Source organism: Perca flavescens, chromosome 22 (genome assembly GCF_004354835.1).
Source record: "Perca flavescens isolate YP-PL-M2 chromosome 22, PFLA_1.0, whole genome shotgun sequence".
NCBI lineage: Eukaryota > Metazoa > Chordata > Actinopteri > Perciformes > Percidae > Perca > Perca flavescens.
This window is the reverse complement of record NC_041352.1, coordinates 8,848,396-8,868,645: the sequence shown is the minus strand read 5'-3', so window position 1 is coordinate 8,868,645 and position 20,250 is coordinate 8,848,396. Positions and strand designations below refer to the sequence as shown.

General features: G+C 41.0%; 1 protein-coding gene across 2 annotated transcripts in view; it reads right to left on the bottom strand.

Annotated features, from left to right (window-relative positions):
• ntng1a (netrin g1a) overlaps positions 1–20,250 on the bottom strand; it is a 334,454-nt gene that overhangs the window by 15,214 nt on the left and 298,990 nt on the right. For both annotated transcript variants that reach the window (XM_028568877.1, XM_028568878.1), the window contains exons 10-11: positions 15,482–15,654; positions 2,328–2,354 (exon numbers count right to left, since the gene is read on the bottom strand). In XM_028568877.1, coding sequence (XP_028424678.1) covers positions 2,328–2,354; positions 15,482–15,654 — 200 coding nt within the window. The remainder of the gene's footprint in view (positions 1–2,327; positions 2,355–15,481; positions 15,655–20,250) is intronic.

Below are 20,250 nucleotides of genomic sequence, written 5' to 3'. Positions count from 1 at the left end.
ATATTAATTTCACTTTAATGGTCCGCATTAGCCAATTCTGCCTGGCTTAATGAACTTGAAATGGAATTGAGAAAAGTCAATAAGGAATTCAATTACCTTCAAACAACAACATGAAAAGTGCTGTGCTTTCTTTCTGTTTTCACAATAGCTTTGCTTCATGTCCATTTTACAACCTCAAGGTTGCGCCTAACTTTTTTCCCCCCACTCTATTCTTACTTTATTAATAACAAGACATAACATTTCTTTGTGTTTTCAGTGAAAACAGCCTCAACCTCCTCAGTGTGTGTATTTTTTTGTGTTATGCCGGTTCTCTGGGAGCCTGCTGTGACAGGACAGCCATTCGTAAAGAACTTTAAATCCCTGTGGGCCAATCTGGATGAGAAGTGAAGACTTTGGTTTGTCAGAGTGTCCTTTCTACATAACCCCCCTCCGCAAACACACACTCACACACTTATCAGCATTCACACTCTCCCCGGGAAGGATTTGAAGACAGCCTTTGGACATAGTCTGGCCTGGCATTTGGATGGGACGGAGAGGACTGAAGTGAATATGTATGCATATACAGTATGTATGAGGAGCATGCACACACACACACACACACACACAGCTCTTGTCAGGCCATGCATGGAATGGAAGCATACTTTCTAAAGTTGAAAAGGGGGAGGAGGCAAGCAGTGGAAGATTGGGAGAGGGGTGGTTTGGTCTTGGCCACATGTCCATTTCTGACTCATGACATAGCATCAGACTTTGCAACCAGTATTCACTTTCATTCTAAAGCCTGATTAAAAACCACCTGGCAATAATCTGTTTTCACCCTGTGTCTCACACAGCATGTTTTGGGACACTTGCCCAGTGATCATCTTAGCCCTTAAATGGTGATGAAAACAAGTCTGCATGTGTCATCCATGTGTCCCTTGGTGCGTATAACTTGCCTCGGTAACACTTGCGCATTAACTAGATATTGAGCAAAAGTAAGCCACTAGCATTATAGTGAAAATCAGCACTTAGAGCTTAAAAATAGTTCAACATTTGGAGAATTTTCCATTTTTTAATGAGTTAGACGAGAAGATTGACACCACTCTTATGGATGTCCGTTACTTTTCAACAGAGCCAGGCTAGCAATTCCCCCTGTTTTGTGCTAAAATAAGCTAAGCTAACTGTCTCCTCGTTTCAGCTTCATATTTGATGGACAGATATGACAGTGGTACTCTCAACAAGAAAGCAAATAAGCAAATTCCTCACACTGTCAAACTATTCCTTTAAGCTCAATGGTTATTCATTTTAAATTGTGTGGATCTGGCAATGCTGTGTACAGTAAATGTAACACAATATGACCCACAAGTATATTGACTTTATAACGTATCTTTAGGTATTCTTCTTTATTTAGATATATATCTAAATCTACAGACAATTTTATGAAAGCCAGTAACGTCTTACTACTAAAGGTCAGCTGTCTTACTTTGGATGAAGATAATGGACTTCATCACTCCTTCCAGTATATGCTAAAGTGTTAGCATGAAGCATCAGAGCCAAAAATATTGCAGCTACAGCATAGACAAAATTAAACTGTGCTGTCTTCATAATCATTTACATAAACATTTTAAGATGATCATTGGGGCCAATTTATTATAAACGTGCATGTCTCTGTAACCCTCAGCCAGTCTATGTGGGTCTAGGATCTGACAGGGGCAATTTGCTAATCAATCTGCTGCCCCGGGAACAGAGGATACTAACTCAGAACAGGACAATGAGAAAAGAGATAAAGAGAATTGAGCCAGGCTGTGAATGCACTTTGACTTGTTCAATACAATCCTATGGTTCCTGCATCACACTGCCTTCCAGGCAGCGGTAACTTGAGACATGGCACCTCTCTTCTTCCTCCCCCTCCTAAAGGGCTACTGGTTGACCAAGATAATACCAGCCCAGGCGCTTGCGGCTTATATTAAAATGACCTCCTGTGACATTATACTGCCAGAGAGGTCTTGGCACCTTAATAAAGTCTAGATGCCATTTATTTATAATGCATGGGAGAGATGAGGAAAAAAATGACATTCTGCATGCAGAGCCAGGCCAGTGTTATCTGGTTGAGTTGAGTCTGGATAAAGTAGATTAATATGCCTACATCATGACAATATAGCCCCCAGCTATTGCTTATCTTGTCTTTCCAAAAAAAAAAACAAGGTAAGTTGCTGAATGATATTTCGTAGGAAGATTGGAATCAGAAATGAACACTTGGCACCAAGTTCATGGTTGTATGGTGAAGGGTGGCACAATAGGCAAAGCAAAGCATCAAGCATTCATATAGTTCCTTTGTAACGTGTACTTACTAACTGGACCAATGTTATTAGGAATACCTGCAAGAAAGAAAGAGAAAAAAACACAACTTCAGTTAAGGCATAGAAGTGTCTTTAAGGCAACAACTGCAACATTTCTCCTTGAGTTGTTAGGACAAGTTCAGACCAGGAAACAGCGATCTGGCAATTTGTTGCAGGGTTGTGTCACTGAATTGACCCTTTTGTGTTACGTCCTGTTCGTTTACCCCCAAAGTAGCACAAGTAGACTTTGTATTTCACAGTTAGTTTTCCGTTAGATCGTTTATAGATCTCGACGTTTCTGACCGCACTTGAAGGCAGCTTCATTTCATGGAGAAAGAGAGAAAGAAAAGAGACGGAGGGACTGTGCTTTGTTGTAGCAGGAAACCCGCTGTTACACAAACTCCTGGGCAGTTCAGTGCGTGTATTTCATTTTTAACCCTCATAGTGTTTTAAAACTTTATAGTTTCTCCATAAGTTGAGTCGGTCTCAACTGTTCACTGCAGCCTAAACGCACTACCCCCATTTAAAATGAATGGGCAGACCTTCGTTTTCGCCGAACCGTCTGACGGCCGACGCAGGCAGTGTGACTGCAGGCCTACACCTTCCATCCAGTTGATTGGGTTCCTAAACACAATTCTTGTGATTCATCTTGATGAGTTGTATACACTTGGAATGACACATCTCTGTGGCACCTAAAGAAAAGCTAGTCTTCACCATGATTTGACAGTGTTTTCTTTGGCGCGTTTAGCTTCACGGTTCTTTGGTTTCTCCTGATTTCCTTCATTATTTTTGCTTTGATGTCCCTGTTGTTGCCAAAAAAGGTCACTGCTGCCATCTCACATAGCAAAAGGTACACACCTGAAAATGTCCCAACATCATTGAAAAAACTATTTCAGAAAACACCACAGGCTCACGGACAGACTATAATATTTAAGTTATTTGAAAAGTTAAAAAAGTTGCATACTGCTTTGAGACACACACTGAGGCACATCAGTCTTTAAAATATGTGTTGCCAAAGACACACAATGACACACACAGCATATCAGATGACATCATAGGTGGCAAACTCTGCCTCTGATGCCTTAGGAGGACATGTCTTATCCTGCTGCCTGCCTGCCCATCCCTCCATCAAGCAATCCCTTGTGCCAGACAGCCACTGAGCAGATAATACAATGTGTCTCATCCCCATGGTGACCGGATCTCTCCCACACCAGGACGTTGTCTGGCTGTAGATCTGAGACGATTGAGACGTTCATAGGTCTCTCGCGCCAATCATTTTGCCATCTGATCTGACCACTGACATCTCGGTTTGGGTATTAATTAGGACTGTGGCGGGTTCAGACACTATGAAGTGCAGGCGGCTGATTAGCAAGGACTTTGCCATTTGTCCCTGTTTGCATCTGTATGCTTCAAAGGAACGTGAACACAACAGCGGCGTATTATTGGTTGGCATTTGATTTCAGAGGAATTTGCTATTACGACATTGACGCCAGCTCCACGTTTGAACAGAGGCCCTCCCTCCTTTTCGCTCTACCCCCTGCCCTCAATAAGGCAGCCTGCCCACAAAAACAAACAACCCCCTCACCATGGGAAGGGGAAGCATGCTGGGCAATAGGAGAAATGTGCCCACGTAAACTAGAGAAGAAGAAATTAAACGAAAAGGGAGCTTTCTCCGGCTGAGGAAGCTGAGGAGGCAGGAAGGCATGTGCAGGATTTTTTGGTGGGGCCTTTCATCTAATGGAGCCATCACAAAATATCTCCAAGGGAAAACATGAGGATTTCCTAAGAGTGGGCATGTGTTTGTGTACGTGGACTTTAATCAAATTCCTGTCATTCAATCACTCTTCCTCTGATCTCTCAGTGCAAGCTGTATTTAGGAGCCAAATCTGTGACCTGTCTGAAAGCTGTGAAGTGCAGGAGGCTATGCTGACATATGGAGGAGGAGCGTAATGGATGTCAAACCTCAAGGGGGTGGGCAGATGCTAACCATGAGACAGGAAGGACAAGGGCAAGGACAATCACAATCACCTTATTCACGAAATACAGTTTGATTTGGTAGCATTGGTTCTTAGCATCATGATATTGATACAACAGAACAGTTAAAACTGCAATATACAAACTAAATATAATTCTACGAATATGATATTTTGTTTGACTATTAAGGGTTTGTGAAGGGTAACACCAATATATAATAACGATAACAGTTGGAATAGGTTGACTGAACCAACTTTAAAAAATGGTGTCAAAACCCCAATTTAATCTACCAGTTATACTTAATTAAAAGTAACCAGATTCATGCATTTTTCTGTGTAATCAAGTTCAATACTTTAAATGAAGTTAGAAAAGTGCCTCCAGTCTACAGCTACTTATACATTCTACAATAAAATATGTATCTGTTTAATATGTAGGCTAATTGGCTGTTTGATAAGCATCTCCCACAAACAAAGATTGTCCAATTATAGCTTAGCAACCATAATAGTTGGCCCATGCGGTGGCCATGGGATAAGAGCAATACTGTGAATTTAGAGAGAGTTGTGTTACATTACATGTCATTTAGCTGCCTCTTTTATCCAAAGCGACTTACAATTGCTATATACAGTATGTCAGTATATCAGGCATGTCAGCATGCCTGGCTACCATTGTTTTTGTTAGAAAGAGCATTACATTTTTACATGCATATAATACAAGAAAACTATTTAGCCTTAAACATTAAAAAGTCAGCGGAAGACTGCATTTTTCAGACAACTCATTGGATAATCGTCAGCCAGTGTTGCTAACTCCTTACTCCAATTAAAATAGCTAGCCCTAGCTCCAAAAGTTGCTAAAAGTCGCCAAAACGACATCATATATCATTGCGTTTCATTTGCATACAGCTCAGTGGCTGTGTCGGCTAGCTGCCTGCTGCTTACAGCGCAAAAGGAGAGGGAGGAAGACCCCATGTTGTTGGCAGATGGACTGTGATTACTCTGAGCAGCATGCATGGAAATATTTACAATATAATATATCTTGCTTTTCCCCTGATAGTCTGAAGTTGCTAAATTAGTTGCTAGTCACTTTTTAGAAATAACAGGGTCTGAAAAGATGCTATATCTAGCGAGAAAGTCGCTAATATGGCAACACTGACATCAACTTTAGCTAGCTGCGAATCTGCCAGCGACAATTTTAATAAAGCTGGACAGGCTTAGCAACAGTATGTTGTGACCTCTGCTGTTTCTTGTGTTGTGTGATTCACCTGTCTCTCTGACGCTGCAGGTGCTCGTTACTGTAACGTGGAACACCTGAGTGGTCCCAGGTTAATTAGGCCTGGCTGCAGCGCAGCTGCTGGTTGCCGTGGTTCCAGTTCTCCCTTTTTTTCTATTGGTTTGGTTATGTTGCTTTAGTTTGTCTTAATGCTTTGTCTGCACTTCACACACACAGACAGACACACACACACACACACACACACACACACACACACACTTGCACCACTGACTATGCTGACAACCCCACCACAATAATCCTTTAATTTGGTTTGATTTAATTTAATAAAGTATATTTTTGTTTAACTTTATTATGGTCTGTCTCCTATTTGTTGTGGCCTATAAGAGCTGGGTCACAACAAGTAACTAATGAGGGCCGGGCTTATCATAGCAAACAGTGAATTATTTATGTATGTAATATGCAGTTTCTACAGTAAAATGTGTAACCAATCAGTTTCCATGATTAGTTCATATTTGGACGCCATTATCATCTAGCAACACGTTTCTGCAAAATCTATTTATGCATACACTGCCGAGCCAAACATGTATTATACCAGGTTTCTCCAGCTCTCACAAAGTCAAAAATGTGAGACTGCAAGTGTTTTAGCTTTTTAACTGAACTGTTAAAAAAGACAAGAAAAAAAACAGTAAGGCAGTGCTAAAAAGGGCCTGGTTAGGTAGCTGACTGTGCAATAATACACAGGTACTATCTACATCTAGTCTGGCAGATTGGCAGGGGACCCACTACATTAAACAAGAGGGATTCAAATATATACTGTATATAAAAGCAGAGAGAAAGAGAGAAAGGTGACTTCCATTAGTGTGAATCATCAAACTGTAAGTTCACCATTTAAGCAAATATTTGTTTTTATACAGAGAAAATGAACACTGTGGTGCACTGTACCAGCTGTACATGAATGCTTTTTGCTTTTAGCTAAATGTCAATGACTGGAAGTGTTGAACCCATCATTATGTTGTGAAGTCAAAATGACGACAAATTTGACTTTCAATTGGACTAGTTCTGGGTCAAATGACCTTTTCTTCCAGGTCATGTTTTGGAACACCAGTGGCCTGTCAGTGCAATTATTCGCCACTTTATGAACAACCTGTGGGGTTCAAACACATGTCCAGGATCCTATGTCGGGTCATTTGATTATTCTCAATCACTGTCATTTCCAATCCCCTTCACCTGCTTGGCCCCGCCATTACAGGGCACGGCTGCAATCTAATTTTGTCCTATCGCACAGGATGAGCATTAGGAGCTGCTTATGTTGACGCTGTGCTCCATTGATTTTTATGAGTTATGCAGGGATCATGGTTGTGAGCATCATGGTTGCGAGCCACTGGGTGATGAACATGATCTCCGAGGGATGTGCAATTCACTGAACATGATCTGTGCGTATGTAAGTTCAGCACATGCAACAGAACACACACACACACACACACAAATGTGGGCATTAAAATACAGTGGAGAGCCTGAAGTGCAGGGCATCAACTGATTTACAATAATCCTTGAATCCTTGAATCAGTGTCCCAGTGCTTGATGTTCATCCTTCTCTGCTTCAGTTCCAGTTACGCTGTCATCCATCCAAGACCATCACTGTAACCTTGCTAATGGATTATCAGAAAACAATAATAAAATGTTCTCCCATCGGTCTAAAGGCTTTACATCTTTAGCATACATTCTATTTCCTCACTGAACAAGCTATTATGTTATTTAAGCTATGTTCACACTGCAGGCAAATCCAATTAGTGTCTTTTTTTTTTTCTCAAATCAGATCTTTCAGACAGACTGTCTGCACTGTTATATGCAAGTGATCAGTTTGGATTTGTGTGTCCAGACATCATTAACCTCTCTGCATGGGTTGCTGCGGTAAGGCGGAAGCATGAGGATTGGAGGTTAGTAGTATGGAGTAGCAGCATGGATTCAGCTCAGCACTTTGACGTTGTCGTCGTGTCTCATGTTGCGAGTGACACAAAAGACACTTTCAAATCCGATTTGGGCGGCCAGATCTTTCGGACCAAGACACATCTGTAGAAATCAGATTGGAATCGCATTTTAAACCACCTTCAAATGTGGTTTGGATCCCATTTGCCAAGATCCCATTTGCGTGTTTTTTTGCTGCCTGGATATTTTAAAATCAGTCTGGATGCAATCTGGATATGCCAAAAAACAGATTTGGGCTGGCAGTCTGACTTTTTTCACCCTGAATGTGTAACATGTACAAAAGGAGGACATCTAATTTGCCGGATAAGATTCTCCTGTCAAAAACACATTCAGTTGTTGGCGTGGAAGTTAGAGTGTGTGTGTGTGTGTGTGTGTGTGTGGGGGGGCGTCACATTACATTGTTTCTGTCTGTATCCCTTCGGCATTGCCCTTCGATGTGTCTCACCTGTTTGGCTTGGCGCTCTGGACTACTCTAGAGGAGGGCTTATCTGCTGAATTTCCACCGCAGGCAAAGTTGGTAATTACTTTCCCTGGCTGCCATCATTTTTTAGCAATCCATCATCATCTGGAGCTCTTTGGCTATATGGAGCCCAGTGATGGTGACAGGCATTGCTAACTGGTTAGCAGTGGAAAGGCTGCCAAAACACAAGCACACGGCATGCAACTTGATTGAATTCCTCAGGAGCAAAATTACAGCTTGCCCCGCCGGAGTGCCCGGCTCGCTCACTCCCTCTCAATGTGTAGATCTGAATTAAAGGTGGCAAGACTTAAAGTGCCCGGGAGCCAAGTTGGAAAAAAAACAGTTTAAGATTTCAAGGAAGGAATGAGGTGTACGTCGGTGGTGGTAGCTATAGGGGGAGGAATGAAAAAAAAAAATCTGGAGATGGAAGAAACAAATATTTGAAAGAAAGATTACCGTCACAGCTGCACAGAGCCGAGATGTGGGAAAGGCAGAGTAAACAAGCTCGGTCTCTGGGGTGGTTGGGGGTGTTGTGGGGGAGAGAGAGAGAGAGAGAGAGAGAGAGAGAGAGAAAAAAACACGAGCATGAAACAAAACCAAGAGATGGAGCGAGAACAGGCGGAGGCAGAAGAATAAAAAGAAGACGGTGGTGGGGAAGAAGGGCAGAAAGAGCAACAAAGTGAGAGGATGCAAAACAACAGGCGATGAGTTTTACAGAGAAAAAAAAGAAAGCGAATGGGGTAAAATAGCTGTGGAAAAAGGAATAAAAGCACAAAGTGGGTGTTGTGTGAGAGGGAGAAGATGGAAGTGAAGCTATGTTTTGTGTTTATTGTTCAGCAAAGTGTTTATGTGTATTTATGCCTAAACACAGGGCACTAAATGAATACATAGTCGAGCTGTGGGCCTAATGAAAAAACTCTTATATTTACTAAATAAAATATAAATAAAAGGAATACCTTCTTTTTTATCAAGCAATAGTAAGGTGAAAAAAAGCATTACACATTCATTTTCTGACGGGTGTGTGTGTGTATATATATATATATATATATATATATATATATATATATAAGGCTGTGGCATCTGGTAGCTCTGCAGTGAGTACACTAATTAGAAAGCAGCAGCAGAAGAATGCAATTTGTAGGTCATAAATAAAATTATAAATAAAAGTTTTTATTTATTTATTTATTATGGGGAACGGTGTTGTGTATGGGAATGTGTGTTTATGTGTGAGCTGCTGGACACTCGAATTTCCCCGCGGGGATGAATAAAGTATCCTCTGTTCTATTCTATTCTAATATTTGTTGTTATTTTGACTGTAACCTCCAGATACGACAGCACTACTTTTTTTTCTCCATCCGGGACCAAGAACTGCAGGGTTTTCAGTCAGATGGTGCAGGGCTAATGTGGATCTTCTCTCTAGGCAGAGGATGAATCATTACAGTGAAATCCGCTGGATGTCCACGCCTTATACTACTTTGATCAAAGGAGATCCGCAAACTCTGAGGCTGGCTTCAGTTAAATCTGAACAAGTGTCTCCTAATCCTGTCCTGACAATCTATTCATTTTATCAAGCTGCAGACAGAACAAAAGTTTCCAAAATAAATAACAAAATAAATCTACACTTATTTGCACAGAAAAATGACTGTGACTATGTGATTTGTCATATTTTGATTAATTGGCCATTTTAAGTGTCTAAATACTGGCACCAAAAATGTGTGTGTTATCATTAGAAAAAGGCTGCAGATGATTGGTAGGATCTTTTAGTGTCGTCAGATTATCAGTCATCATCCAACTCAACTCATTTACAAGGCTGTCACCATGCAGCAAGGTAGCACTCCTCTTATATAACTTACAATAACTATATAACTGCTTATGTCACAACGTATAGACGAGTCGGGATCTTCACGGCCTTCAATAGCTTTGCTTTGTCCTTTCCTACAATCTCAGCTTGTCTTTCACTGGTGACAATTATTTTTCATTTGCAATTGTGAAAAGAACTTTACCCTGGGTGAGGTCAGAATGCATCTTTAATTGGATGAATAACTATAAAGTTGGTAATGTGCAGAGGGATTTTAACATTTGTGATGAATAATGTATCCGCTTCTGTGAATTTGGCAGCTTAAAGCTTTCATCAGTGTTTACTAAATATTATTCTACAAAATAGAAATCAGCAGGCTACACTAGTTTGTAAAAGCAGTTGAGCAATTTTGAACTATGAAGCCAAGTTCTTGGATTAGTCTGCTGATGATTTCAAAACCCGACACTTCTGTCTTTCGAAAGATTTGTTTTAGAAACATTTGGCAGAGTAGTTTATTCGCTTTCATCATTCATTTGTCTGTTAATTAGCACAATATCTAATAACTACATGACAGATTTAAATAAAATGACTTGATCTGAAGATCTGTTTTTTTTGTGGATTGAACCAACATGGGGCCATTTATACAACTTGTTTTTATGCAGATCCAGATGCATTGCTTATCATTAACATATTAACATTTGTAGCATCTTGAGTGTAGCATCTAAGCTAGCTCATTGCTTTTCAGTATCTGTTCTGTTGAATGGCCATTAGTGTGTGCATACATTCTGTACGTGTGTGTGTGTGTGTGTACTTGTTTGAGTTGAAGCTACTTGAAACCTTAAAGACTTCATATTATGCTCATTTTCAGGTTCAGAATTGTATTTAGAGGTTGTACCAGAATAGGTTTACATGGTTTAATCTTCAAAAAAAAACACCATATTTTTGTCGTACCACACATTGCAGCAGCTCCTCTTTTCACCCTGTGTGTTGACCGTGTGAGGCATCTCACTTCTACACACTGACACGTGTTTGTAACGGAAGTAAAGGCTGGACTACAATAGAGCTGTTTGAAGCAGTTTGTGAACAGTGTTTTCTGTTGGAGATGGTAAGTCCCTTTGGGGTGGACTTTGGGCTTTTTCACTTTGTAAACCTAGAACATATACAAAAAAGATATACAATAGAGGTAAGGGAAAAAGCCAAAAAGCATAATATGAGCACTTTAACTTGAGCAGAGTTGCTAATGATTCCACTGACATCCAGCACTTAAGCTAAACTAAGCTAATCTTTTTCAAACAAATGCTACTGTACAATGCATGCACACACATACAGGGTGCAGAAAAGTACTATTCTCCAAATCCAGTTTTCAGTTTAAAGTGCATTCAAGGTTTTTTTCTTTAATATAACATTCAGGATACATTTTTACTATTTGAAATCAACTTTCCAAAGGCCACCCGTTACTGCCCCCCATCCACTGCCGGCTTCTATCTCCCTCAGTTTCCTCAGCCCTACAGTGAAATGAACTGCCATGGTTAATTCTCAAACTGATCCCTCTCCTTCTGTCTCCACAGAGGGAGAAAGTGGGAACGAGTGAGGCTGAGAGACGGGTGGGGGGTGAGAGTCATAGATGGAGAGAGGGAAAGCGAGAGACACAGAGCCACCCCAGAAGGCTGAGTTAGCTGTGACAGAGAGTGATGCCCACTTCCCCTCCTTCTATCTCCGCCATCCTTTTCTCTCTTCATCACTTTTTGAATCCTGTTCTCCTTCGTGCCATTGTAAGACGAAATATAGCCCCTCCCTAACTCCACAACCCCCTCCGGATAATGATTCATCGATCTCCTTATCGCATCAGACGACTTGATGGGCATAGTGAAAAGAAATTAAATCTTAATTAAATTTTCATCTTTGACAAATTTGTCTCCGAGGAGCTGCCATATGCTCACTGGGTTTGGAGGAAACATTGAGAGGGAAGGAGACTTTTGGTATTTTTAGTTGAATGGGCTTGAACATTATAGAACAGCAAAAGGTGCATTTTTCTGTCAGCCTTGTGCATTTCTTTTCTATTCAGGAGGGACAGAATCGCATTCCTATAGATTTTTCGCTGCATTATTACATTATGGATTTTTCCCCTTGAAGACAAAGTATAATAATGCACTTTATACTAAGACTGTTTTTCATCACTTGCAGGGCAAAGGTAGTGTGTGTGTCCTTGGGTAATGGAGGTCTGGATGAGCACCTCTGTGTGTGTGTGTGTGTGTGTGTGTCACCTTTTTTAATAATGTGCTGTCAATCTGGGCTCTGGCAATGGCCATTTCACTAACCCTCCCTAAGTCTCATAACACGGATCCTCTGGGATGAAGAATAAGTCATCAGCCAGTGGCAGAGAGTCCTCGAGCACCACAGAGAAAGGCAGAAATCACAGCGGATGCAATAAGGGGACAGGCGGGATAAAATTTGGGCTTTTATATGAATGCCGGCACACTCAAACTTATAGCGCTGCTGCTCCTCTCCCTGCTACTTAGCTGATATATGGCAGTCGAACTGGAGAGGATACCAAGGACGGGATAATGTTGACTGTTTTTATGCTAAACGTGATCATATATCTACGCAAAGGTCAATCACTCATTAATTAATGTATTCACTCACAGCTTATCTGCCCCCAAGTGCCCATTAGCAGTCATTGAGGAAGTGTAAACATGCCGACCTGGATCCTAGCTCAGCTCCTCACTGCAGTGCCACTAAACTTATGTGTGTGTGTTTGTGTGTGTGTGTGTGTGTGTGTGTGTGTGTGGGGGGGGAGACGGATGGACGAGGGGTATCTGTGTGACACTGTGTCCTTGTTTTCTTCATACACCAGCAGAGCAGCTGTTGCTTTTTCTGTTGAGGATCCAAATAAATAATAAACAGCAAGAGTTTGGGATTGTGTTGGAGAGAGAACCTTTGAAAAAAATGAGGAAATGGAGATAATATATCCCAAAAGTTTGCTAGGCTTGTAAAAAGCTTTACATTTCTCCTTCTACCCAAGGCAAGGTTTATCTGCACAGCCCAATATCACAAAAAGGAAGGGCCTCATGCAAGAACATTTTTATATTTTCATCTTAAATCATCCTTTTTTCCTATGAGGTCTGCTCATACTCAAGAGTGCTACGAGTCAGATTCAGCACTCTCTCTTAATTGCTCGTTTTAACTTGATGAGAGCCAACCGTTCAGAGTAGGTGTGACTTTGGGAATGATCATTAGCATGAACGCACCTCTGTTGCCACATAAGGGTTCCACTCTGGCTGTGGTCAAGTTTCATTCACAAAAATGTCATAAAAGAGCACAAAGAAGAACCTCACACTGCAGAGCTTCAAGTCAAAAACCAGCAGACAAATGGAACACATTCAGCAGTGTCAGTAGTCATTAAAGTAGATCCAAAACAATTATTAACACAGGTTTATCACTCGCACGTGCCACATCAAAACCAATCTGTTCATACAAGTGGTTCTCGCACTGGGCCCGTTGTCTCATTGGGTTAATAGGCCCACATGAACAAAGGTTCCCAGCACAGCCCAAGCTCTTGAAGAAGACAATGAAAAATTTCTCATGTGATGTGATGTCACCACAAGACATTAGACAAAAAGACTACTGTAAAGCTGGCCTACTTGCACTAAGCACGAGTAAATAACTGGTTCTATCCTACATTAGCATTGCAGCTGCAGCTTAGGAGAACCTTATTTATTCACTCTAATACATTTAGTATACCAGTGTAAAGCAGTGCTTGTGTCCCTACTGTACATCCCCAGGCACTTCACAATAATAATGATGATGCAACATCATGCAGTTGCTGAATGAATGGATCATACATGGAACCATGGTAATTGGCCCCTATAACTGCACATGAATGTGGTGGAGTATTATTGTAGATTTATTATAGACTGTTGTTCCCAATAACGACACCCTCCTAAAGTGTTATGTGTAACACTATTGTTTATGTTTGTACATGCCATATGCCAATCTTATATGAAGGTTGTGCCAAAAATTGTGCAGAGTGGGGAAGCCTTTTTCCAGGAACGTGTTTCTAAATCATGTCTTTTTTCTTCCCGGGAGAGAAAGAAATGGATGACACGGCTACATATTTTTCACCGAAACTTCTGAAGTCCTACGTAATTTGTAGATGAAACAAAGCAGCACACTAAGCAGAGTCCGTGGTGAAATCAGCAGCGTTGTTTTTGAATAGAATAAATGTTAGGGCTTAAAGATTAGGGCTGGGTTAAACTAATCGATTCTCCGGTTGAAATTAATCTTTGTTTGAGTTATCTGATATTGATTAATAAACTCCCAAAATCGATCCTTTAATATGTTAATATAACGTTAGTCTTGTTGTGAAAAGTACTTTGAACAAACCTGTTGGGGCTCAATTCTTAATGTAAACATTAACCTTGTGCATATTAAAAAATATGAGGGTTTCTTCTTGCTTGTACAATTTACAGTTCTCTCTCAGAATCTCTTTTATATCCAAGCTAATTTGGTATTGGAACTAAAATTTCCCTCATCTAATTGATAAAATCAGAAATGTAATCTAATCATCTAAATTTGAGTTAGTCCCACCACAAACTCTCAGGATTGCAATACAGAAGACCGAGTCAGTAGAATAGGGGGAAAAACACTAATATACACAAATTATGTATAATCATATATAAATAGGGGATATAACACAAATATACACAAATTATGTATAATCATATATAATCAATCATTGTTTTGTTTATTACAACAGCTCCTGAAACACTGTTCTCAGTTATTATAGTTGAGCCAAAGTTTAAACAAAGCAGTGCTCATTTCATTAGGTCTGCAAGTCACTTTCCTTTCAATACAGATACAAATAAAAGCTTGTTATTAAAAGTTAAAGGGAACTGAAACCCTGACCCTGCACGCTCAGTTTGTACAGATGGAGGAGAGAGCGTCCATGATCTTTTTAGTCAAAGCACTGACTTGGTGTCGTGGCTGTTTATGTAAAGGATAGGAAGATGGTAACGATGAGTCAGAAACAAGGCATCTGCAGGCAGATGCAATAAGCTTCCTGCACCTACTTTACATTCAAAACTAATTATTAAATAAATTAGCAGTTTTTGAGCATTTTAAGTTGCTAATATAGAGTCCAAGTCCAACTTTTAAACTTGTATTTCTGCCTTTCTCTGTATAGTTTTGGTATCAGTACTGAAGTGACTGTGCTGTTGTTGTAAGTGTGTGCTTTAACTATCAATGACTTACTTACTGCCTTGACTGCTCCCTTTGCTAATGCAGTTTGCCCAAATCTAGCATAATTTTGACATAAGTTTGCAAATTGTTGGTCCAACAATATTTTTTTTTTTTTAGCTACTCTTGAGAAGATTTTCATGTCAAACATCCCTGTTTTATTCGGCTAAATTACAACACAATGCTACAGAACCCGATAAGAACAGCCTGTTCACACTATTTACATTATTTGGCTTAACTTCCCTTTACTACATTTGTATCCACAGGACTTGATCAATCAAATACAGAGAAGTTGGTCTGTGTTTCTCAACATGTCATCTCCCGCTAAAACGTCGTTGGTTGCTTCACATTGCTTTGAAACCTCACAACTCAATGTTTCACTATTAACACGGTGATTGTCAGAAGTCTCAAGATGACACATGATGGTGCTAATTGGAAGGATAGGGTGTGTGTGTGTGTGTGTGTGTGTGTGTGTGTTTTACTCACAGATATTGGCTGTGCCCTTTGGGATGGGCAGGTAGGAGCCAGCGCTCCATGCTCGGCCCTGGTAATTCTTCTTACAGCGGCCGCAGTCAGGCCCAGTTGTGTTGTGTTCACACTCGCAGCTCAACTTCTCTTTGTCATATACACAGCTGTTGGCGTGAAGGTTGCACTTGCACCTGTCAAATAGAGAGAAGGAGGGGATGAGTGGATTTTCTGGCGCTGAATGAACAGCTTTTCTTCCTGTCCTTGATGAGCGGTGGCATTGGAATACAGTCACAACGGCTTAAACAGTTGCTTCTTCAACTTCCAAGAGGAGCTAGTTCAAAAGGAGACAGGCAGTTGGGAAGTTATAGCTGAGTTTTAATTGTCCCACTGGAGGATGCATAATTGCAGTGAGGTCACAGTGGATGAGTGACGAAAGATCAGGAAGGAGAGAGAGAGGGACAAAGAGGTGCGAGGGGAGGCTGAGGAAAACAAGCCAAGCTAAATTGTGGAACAAGCACTGGGAGAATGGAGGTACTGAGGCTTTCAGCTCTGCGAGGTGATAAAAAGCTCAGAGTTAGCCAGAGGGCGGCGTGGAGCAACAGCACGGCTACGTTCGCTGTGACAAATTAATATGAGATGAGATCTTAGAAGCATATTTCCAGTTTGGAAAGAGGGACTCCCTTAAGGTGCACTAAATCCTCACTCACATCCTGCTCACCAGAACCTTCATTTAGCAATAAACTCAGCATATTCATTTTCTGCTGTGGCTAGATGAGCATTGAGGGGATATCTATCTGTTAAATTAATTTATGATCCTCGTGCAGCATAAAGTACTCTGAGGAGGAAAATGGGGAATGGTTCGACCTCTTTTTGAAGAACTTTGCAATAGAGAGCAACATGAGTGAGTGTTGTAAAAATATTCTACGCAAAGGTTGTGATTGAGCTTTGTGACAATACATTGGGTTTTTGAATGCTTTATTTAACATCAGACGTAGGATCATTTTCTTAGCAAATAAACAGATTAAATGTTCCTTTTTCAAAGAAAAGCAAGAATTTTAGATCTTATATGATCTACCTTTGTAATTGTGATTAAGTTACATCTAAGTTTTGTTTCCTTTCACATAATGTTTCCCATATTCTACCCACCCCCTGTCTATTTCCTTTTGTACTGGTGTCCTACTGCTTATTACTTAGTAAAGAACTGAGCTGGTATCACTCACTGCTTGACATCTAATGCTGAAATGTGACACGACACACTCCCAAAACATATTTAATGACATTATTGTTTCCAAAGCGCATCATGAGTCATGATACAGTGCCAATGCCAACACTGGCTGCAACTTTAAATAAATTGGAAATCTGACTTCCGACACGCATGACTCATCCTCAAATTATGGAACTGTAGCTGTGTTTGTGTATTTTAGGATAAAATGCTGAGAGGCGGACAAAATGGCGATTATTGAGGCCTGTCTCCCTCTTTTGAAAGTGCCCTATCATTTAGCTATAATCATAAAAAAGAAAGAAAAGGAGCCAGGTGAAAGCCATGTTTCCATTGGTTCCTAAGGCAGAGAGGGAGGAGATGACACAGATAGCCCCACAGTTATGTTCGCTAACGTCTTAGTTAGAAACTCCGGTGATAGCTGGCCTCTGTCACCCTGTCCATTCTGCTTCATCACAGCTTAGCTTAATCCTAGCAGACATATCATAATGGAGGAAAAGTCTTAAACCACTCACTACTCCTTCACCCTCAACATATCTGCTATTCACCCCAAATCAAGGGCTGTGTGCTGAATCGGTTTGGGGTCCGACACCTGTTTACGTTTTAGATCCGGTTTAGAGCTTGATTAAATGAAAAAAGAGACAAAACTCCTAACATCACTCAATGATCACAAGTGCACTTTGTGCTTTTTACATCTATTTCAGTAGTCACAATCTCCCAAAGATTTTCGGACATTTCATGCATATCTTATACTTTTTTAAGTTTACAGGCGCATTAGTTTTGAGTTGGGGCATGCAGTGTTTGGAGTAGGTAGCTCATGTAACATAAGGTGTGCAAAGGTAAGTAGGCTACACCTGTTATTCCATCATTTTTAATCGTCATTTCATAGCTCATGCTGCTCAGGTCATTTCCAGGTTGTAAAAACAGGATGAGAACAGTAATACGGCTGACAATCACAACTGTAGTGCTTCTGCCTTCTGGGCCAACAGAAGCTGATAACATATACCTCAATATATGAGATGTATTCTTTATTTTGGGTACAAATGTTGAAAGCTGACCCTATGTGGATCCGATAGGGATTCTGAAGGACTCAGATTCGATTTATTTGAATCTACATATGTCTGGTCGACACTCTATAATTACTGATGTTTGTTTATGTGATAGCATTTCTCTGGCAGATTTATATTGCCTCATCTAGGTACTGAGACTCACATGTAAAAAAAAATTAATAAATACTACTATAGTGTTTTCAAAGAAATAAGAGCAGAAACTCTTTTTCATTGGAGCCTCTGATGGAGTCCACTTTGTGAAGCTCGAATGTGACATCTTTTTGAAACACTGGATTAAATCGTCAGCAGCTATTATAGTAATATCCAGTCGACACTGATATGTGGTGGGATTGATTCAAAAAAAGTGGTTTGAGTTGAGTCAGCATCCATTAGTGGTTAAAATCAAGATCAGAATCCAGTCTTACACAGCCCTGTTAAATGCACTTTCTTTACTTCTCTGTTATAAAAGTCTGCCTTGTTAGTGTGTGTGTGTGTGTGTGTGTGTGTGTGTGTGTGTGTGTGTGTGTGTGTGTGTGTGTGTGTGAGAGAGGAGTGGGTAGAGGATGTGGAGTGAAATGACTTTGCATGGAGCCCTTTGTGATTTAACCTTCAGCTTCTTTTAACATCGCTAACATTTTAATCAGTGTCCAGAAATGATGGCGCCGTCGGCATAATGATGGAGACCTCAAGTGAGGCCCTTTGGGTCTCATACCCACCAGTGCTGTTGTGCTGCCAATCAGCAGTGCTCCTTAATGTAGATACCAGGGGAGACTCCCTCACTGCCAAGACAACGTGTATTTAACAGCATTTTAATAGCAAATTTCCTCCAGGCTTCCCCGTGCGTACAGTGCCGCGTCTTCATTTCCTGCTCGGCCCGCTTCACTTTGAAAGCTCTGTGGGTTGTCTTCTGCTGACTTTCCATCAGTCTTTGTATCATTCTCTTCATATCTCTCCTCTCCATCCACCTATTAGTCTGTCATTTTTAAACTCCGGTATCTGCTATTAATAAATATTCATGGAGCTAAGGCATCTTTGTTTTTGTGTGGTGCTCTCAAAGTGATATTGCTCGAGGCATTATTGAGTGTGCCAGCCACCGCCTGTGAGCTAAAGGTCCTGATATGTATTCACAAAATTACCCATGAGGCTATGAGCTTAAATTGCTAGACTGGCAACAAAAAAAAAGAGAGGTAAAAAAAAAGAAGTTTTGATTCCATTTTGTCTGAGAGAAAGCAGCAAACATTCTCATATCTGACACAAGTTTAAAGTTCTCCTTGAAATGCGGCCGAGAGAAGATATTGCTGGGCGCAAATGTATTATTTTTCTTTATCCTGGTGGAAATGCAGGCAGTGCAGCCCGTTGAGATGTAGCTTACCTGGAGCAGTGTGTCTCTGACCTCTGCAGTAATGGCTTTCTGATTGACACCGTGGGTGCAGACGACATATTGCGCCTTCCCACTGGTGATGCCAGCAACAACAAACAAAAACAAATGCCCCTTTCCTTTCCATCACTTCAGCCATTATCTACATAATTCCATTCAGCCAAGTTCATTCCCCGACATTGCTCCATTTTGCTCGTTGCGGCTTCAAAGCCAAAAGTATCAGCCACTAATTGATAGTAATTATCCATAATCCAAGCCTACAACATCCCCGACGCACAAAGCTGCTGATCCCAACAAATTGAGCAGACTAAACTCAACATGGTCCTTAAGTGGGTTAGCTAAGTGAAGCAATTAAATTTCAATCGAACGCCCAGGTGTTTTCATACGCAAGCCAATTGGGTCAAACATTCTGTTAATAAAGCTTTTTTTTTTAAGCTTGTGTCTGCATTCAGTGTGTGCTGTAAAGGAGCGACAACACACCGGGGGTTGCAAGGGGCGGGCAGTGGGGTGGGGGGAGGTGTCGGGGGGGGGCGGGTGGTTCAGAGAACACTTTGGCTTAATTATATGTGATGAAAATGAGATGAAAATGAAATAGAAACACAGCAGTGGCTGTTTAAAAGGCCTTGAGGTGAGCGTGTGTGTGCGTGTGTGCGTGCATGCATGTGTGTGTGCAGGCGATTTGTTGTCGGTGGAATGGATAATTGCGAAACACACACAGAATGAAATTGACTGTTCAATATATTTCTCCCACCTGATCCCCCCCGAACACCAAAGTCTGCATTGGCTTAAAACAGATCAGCCTGTCTGCTAACGTGTTACCTGCTAATTACCTCCTCTACCTTTTTTCTCCCCCTCCCCCCATGTCCTCCGGCCTGCAGTGCTTGTGGGAAGTGGAAGGAGTGAGATATCAACACCAAGCTCTCCTGGAATGGACCTCGGCCCCCAACCTTCCCCTAATTGCATCCTTCTCTTTTAACTAGAAAGTGGGCAGTTAGAGAGAAGTGGAGGCTGAGAGAAGAATCATGGCACATTCTCTGTATTACTCCTCTCTTAAATGTCAACGTATGGTTCAATCTGTTGGCTTGAGAAAAAAAACATTTACACAGCTACTGCATGCAGAGACATTATAGGCCTATTTAGG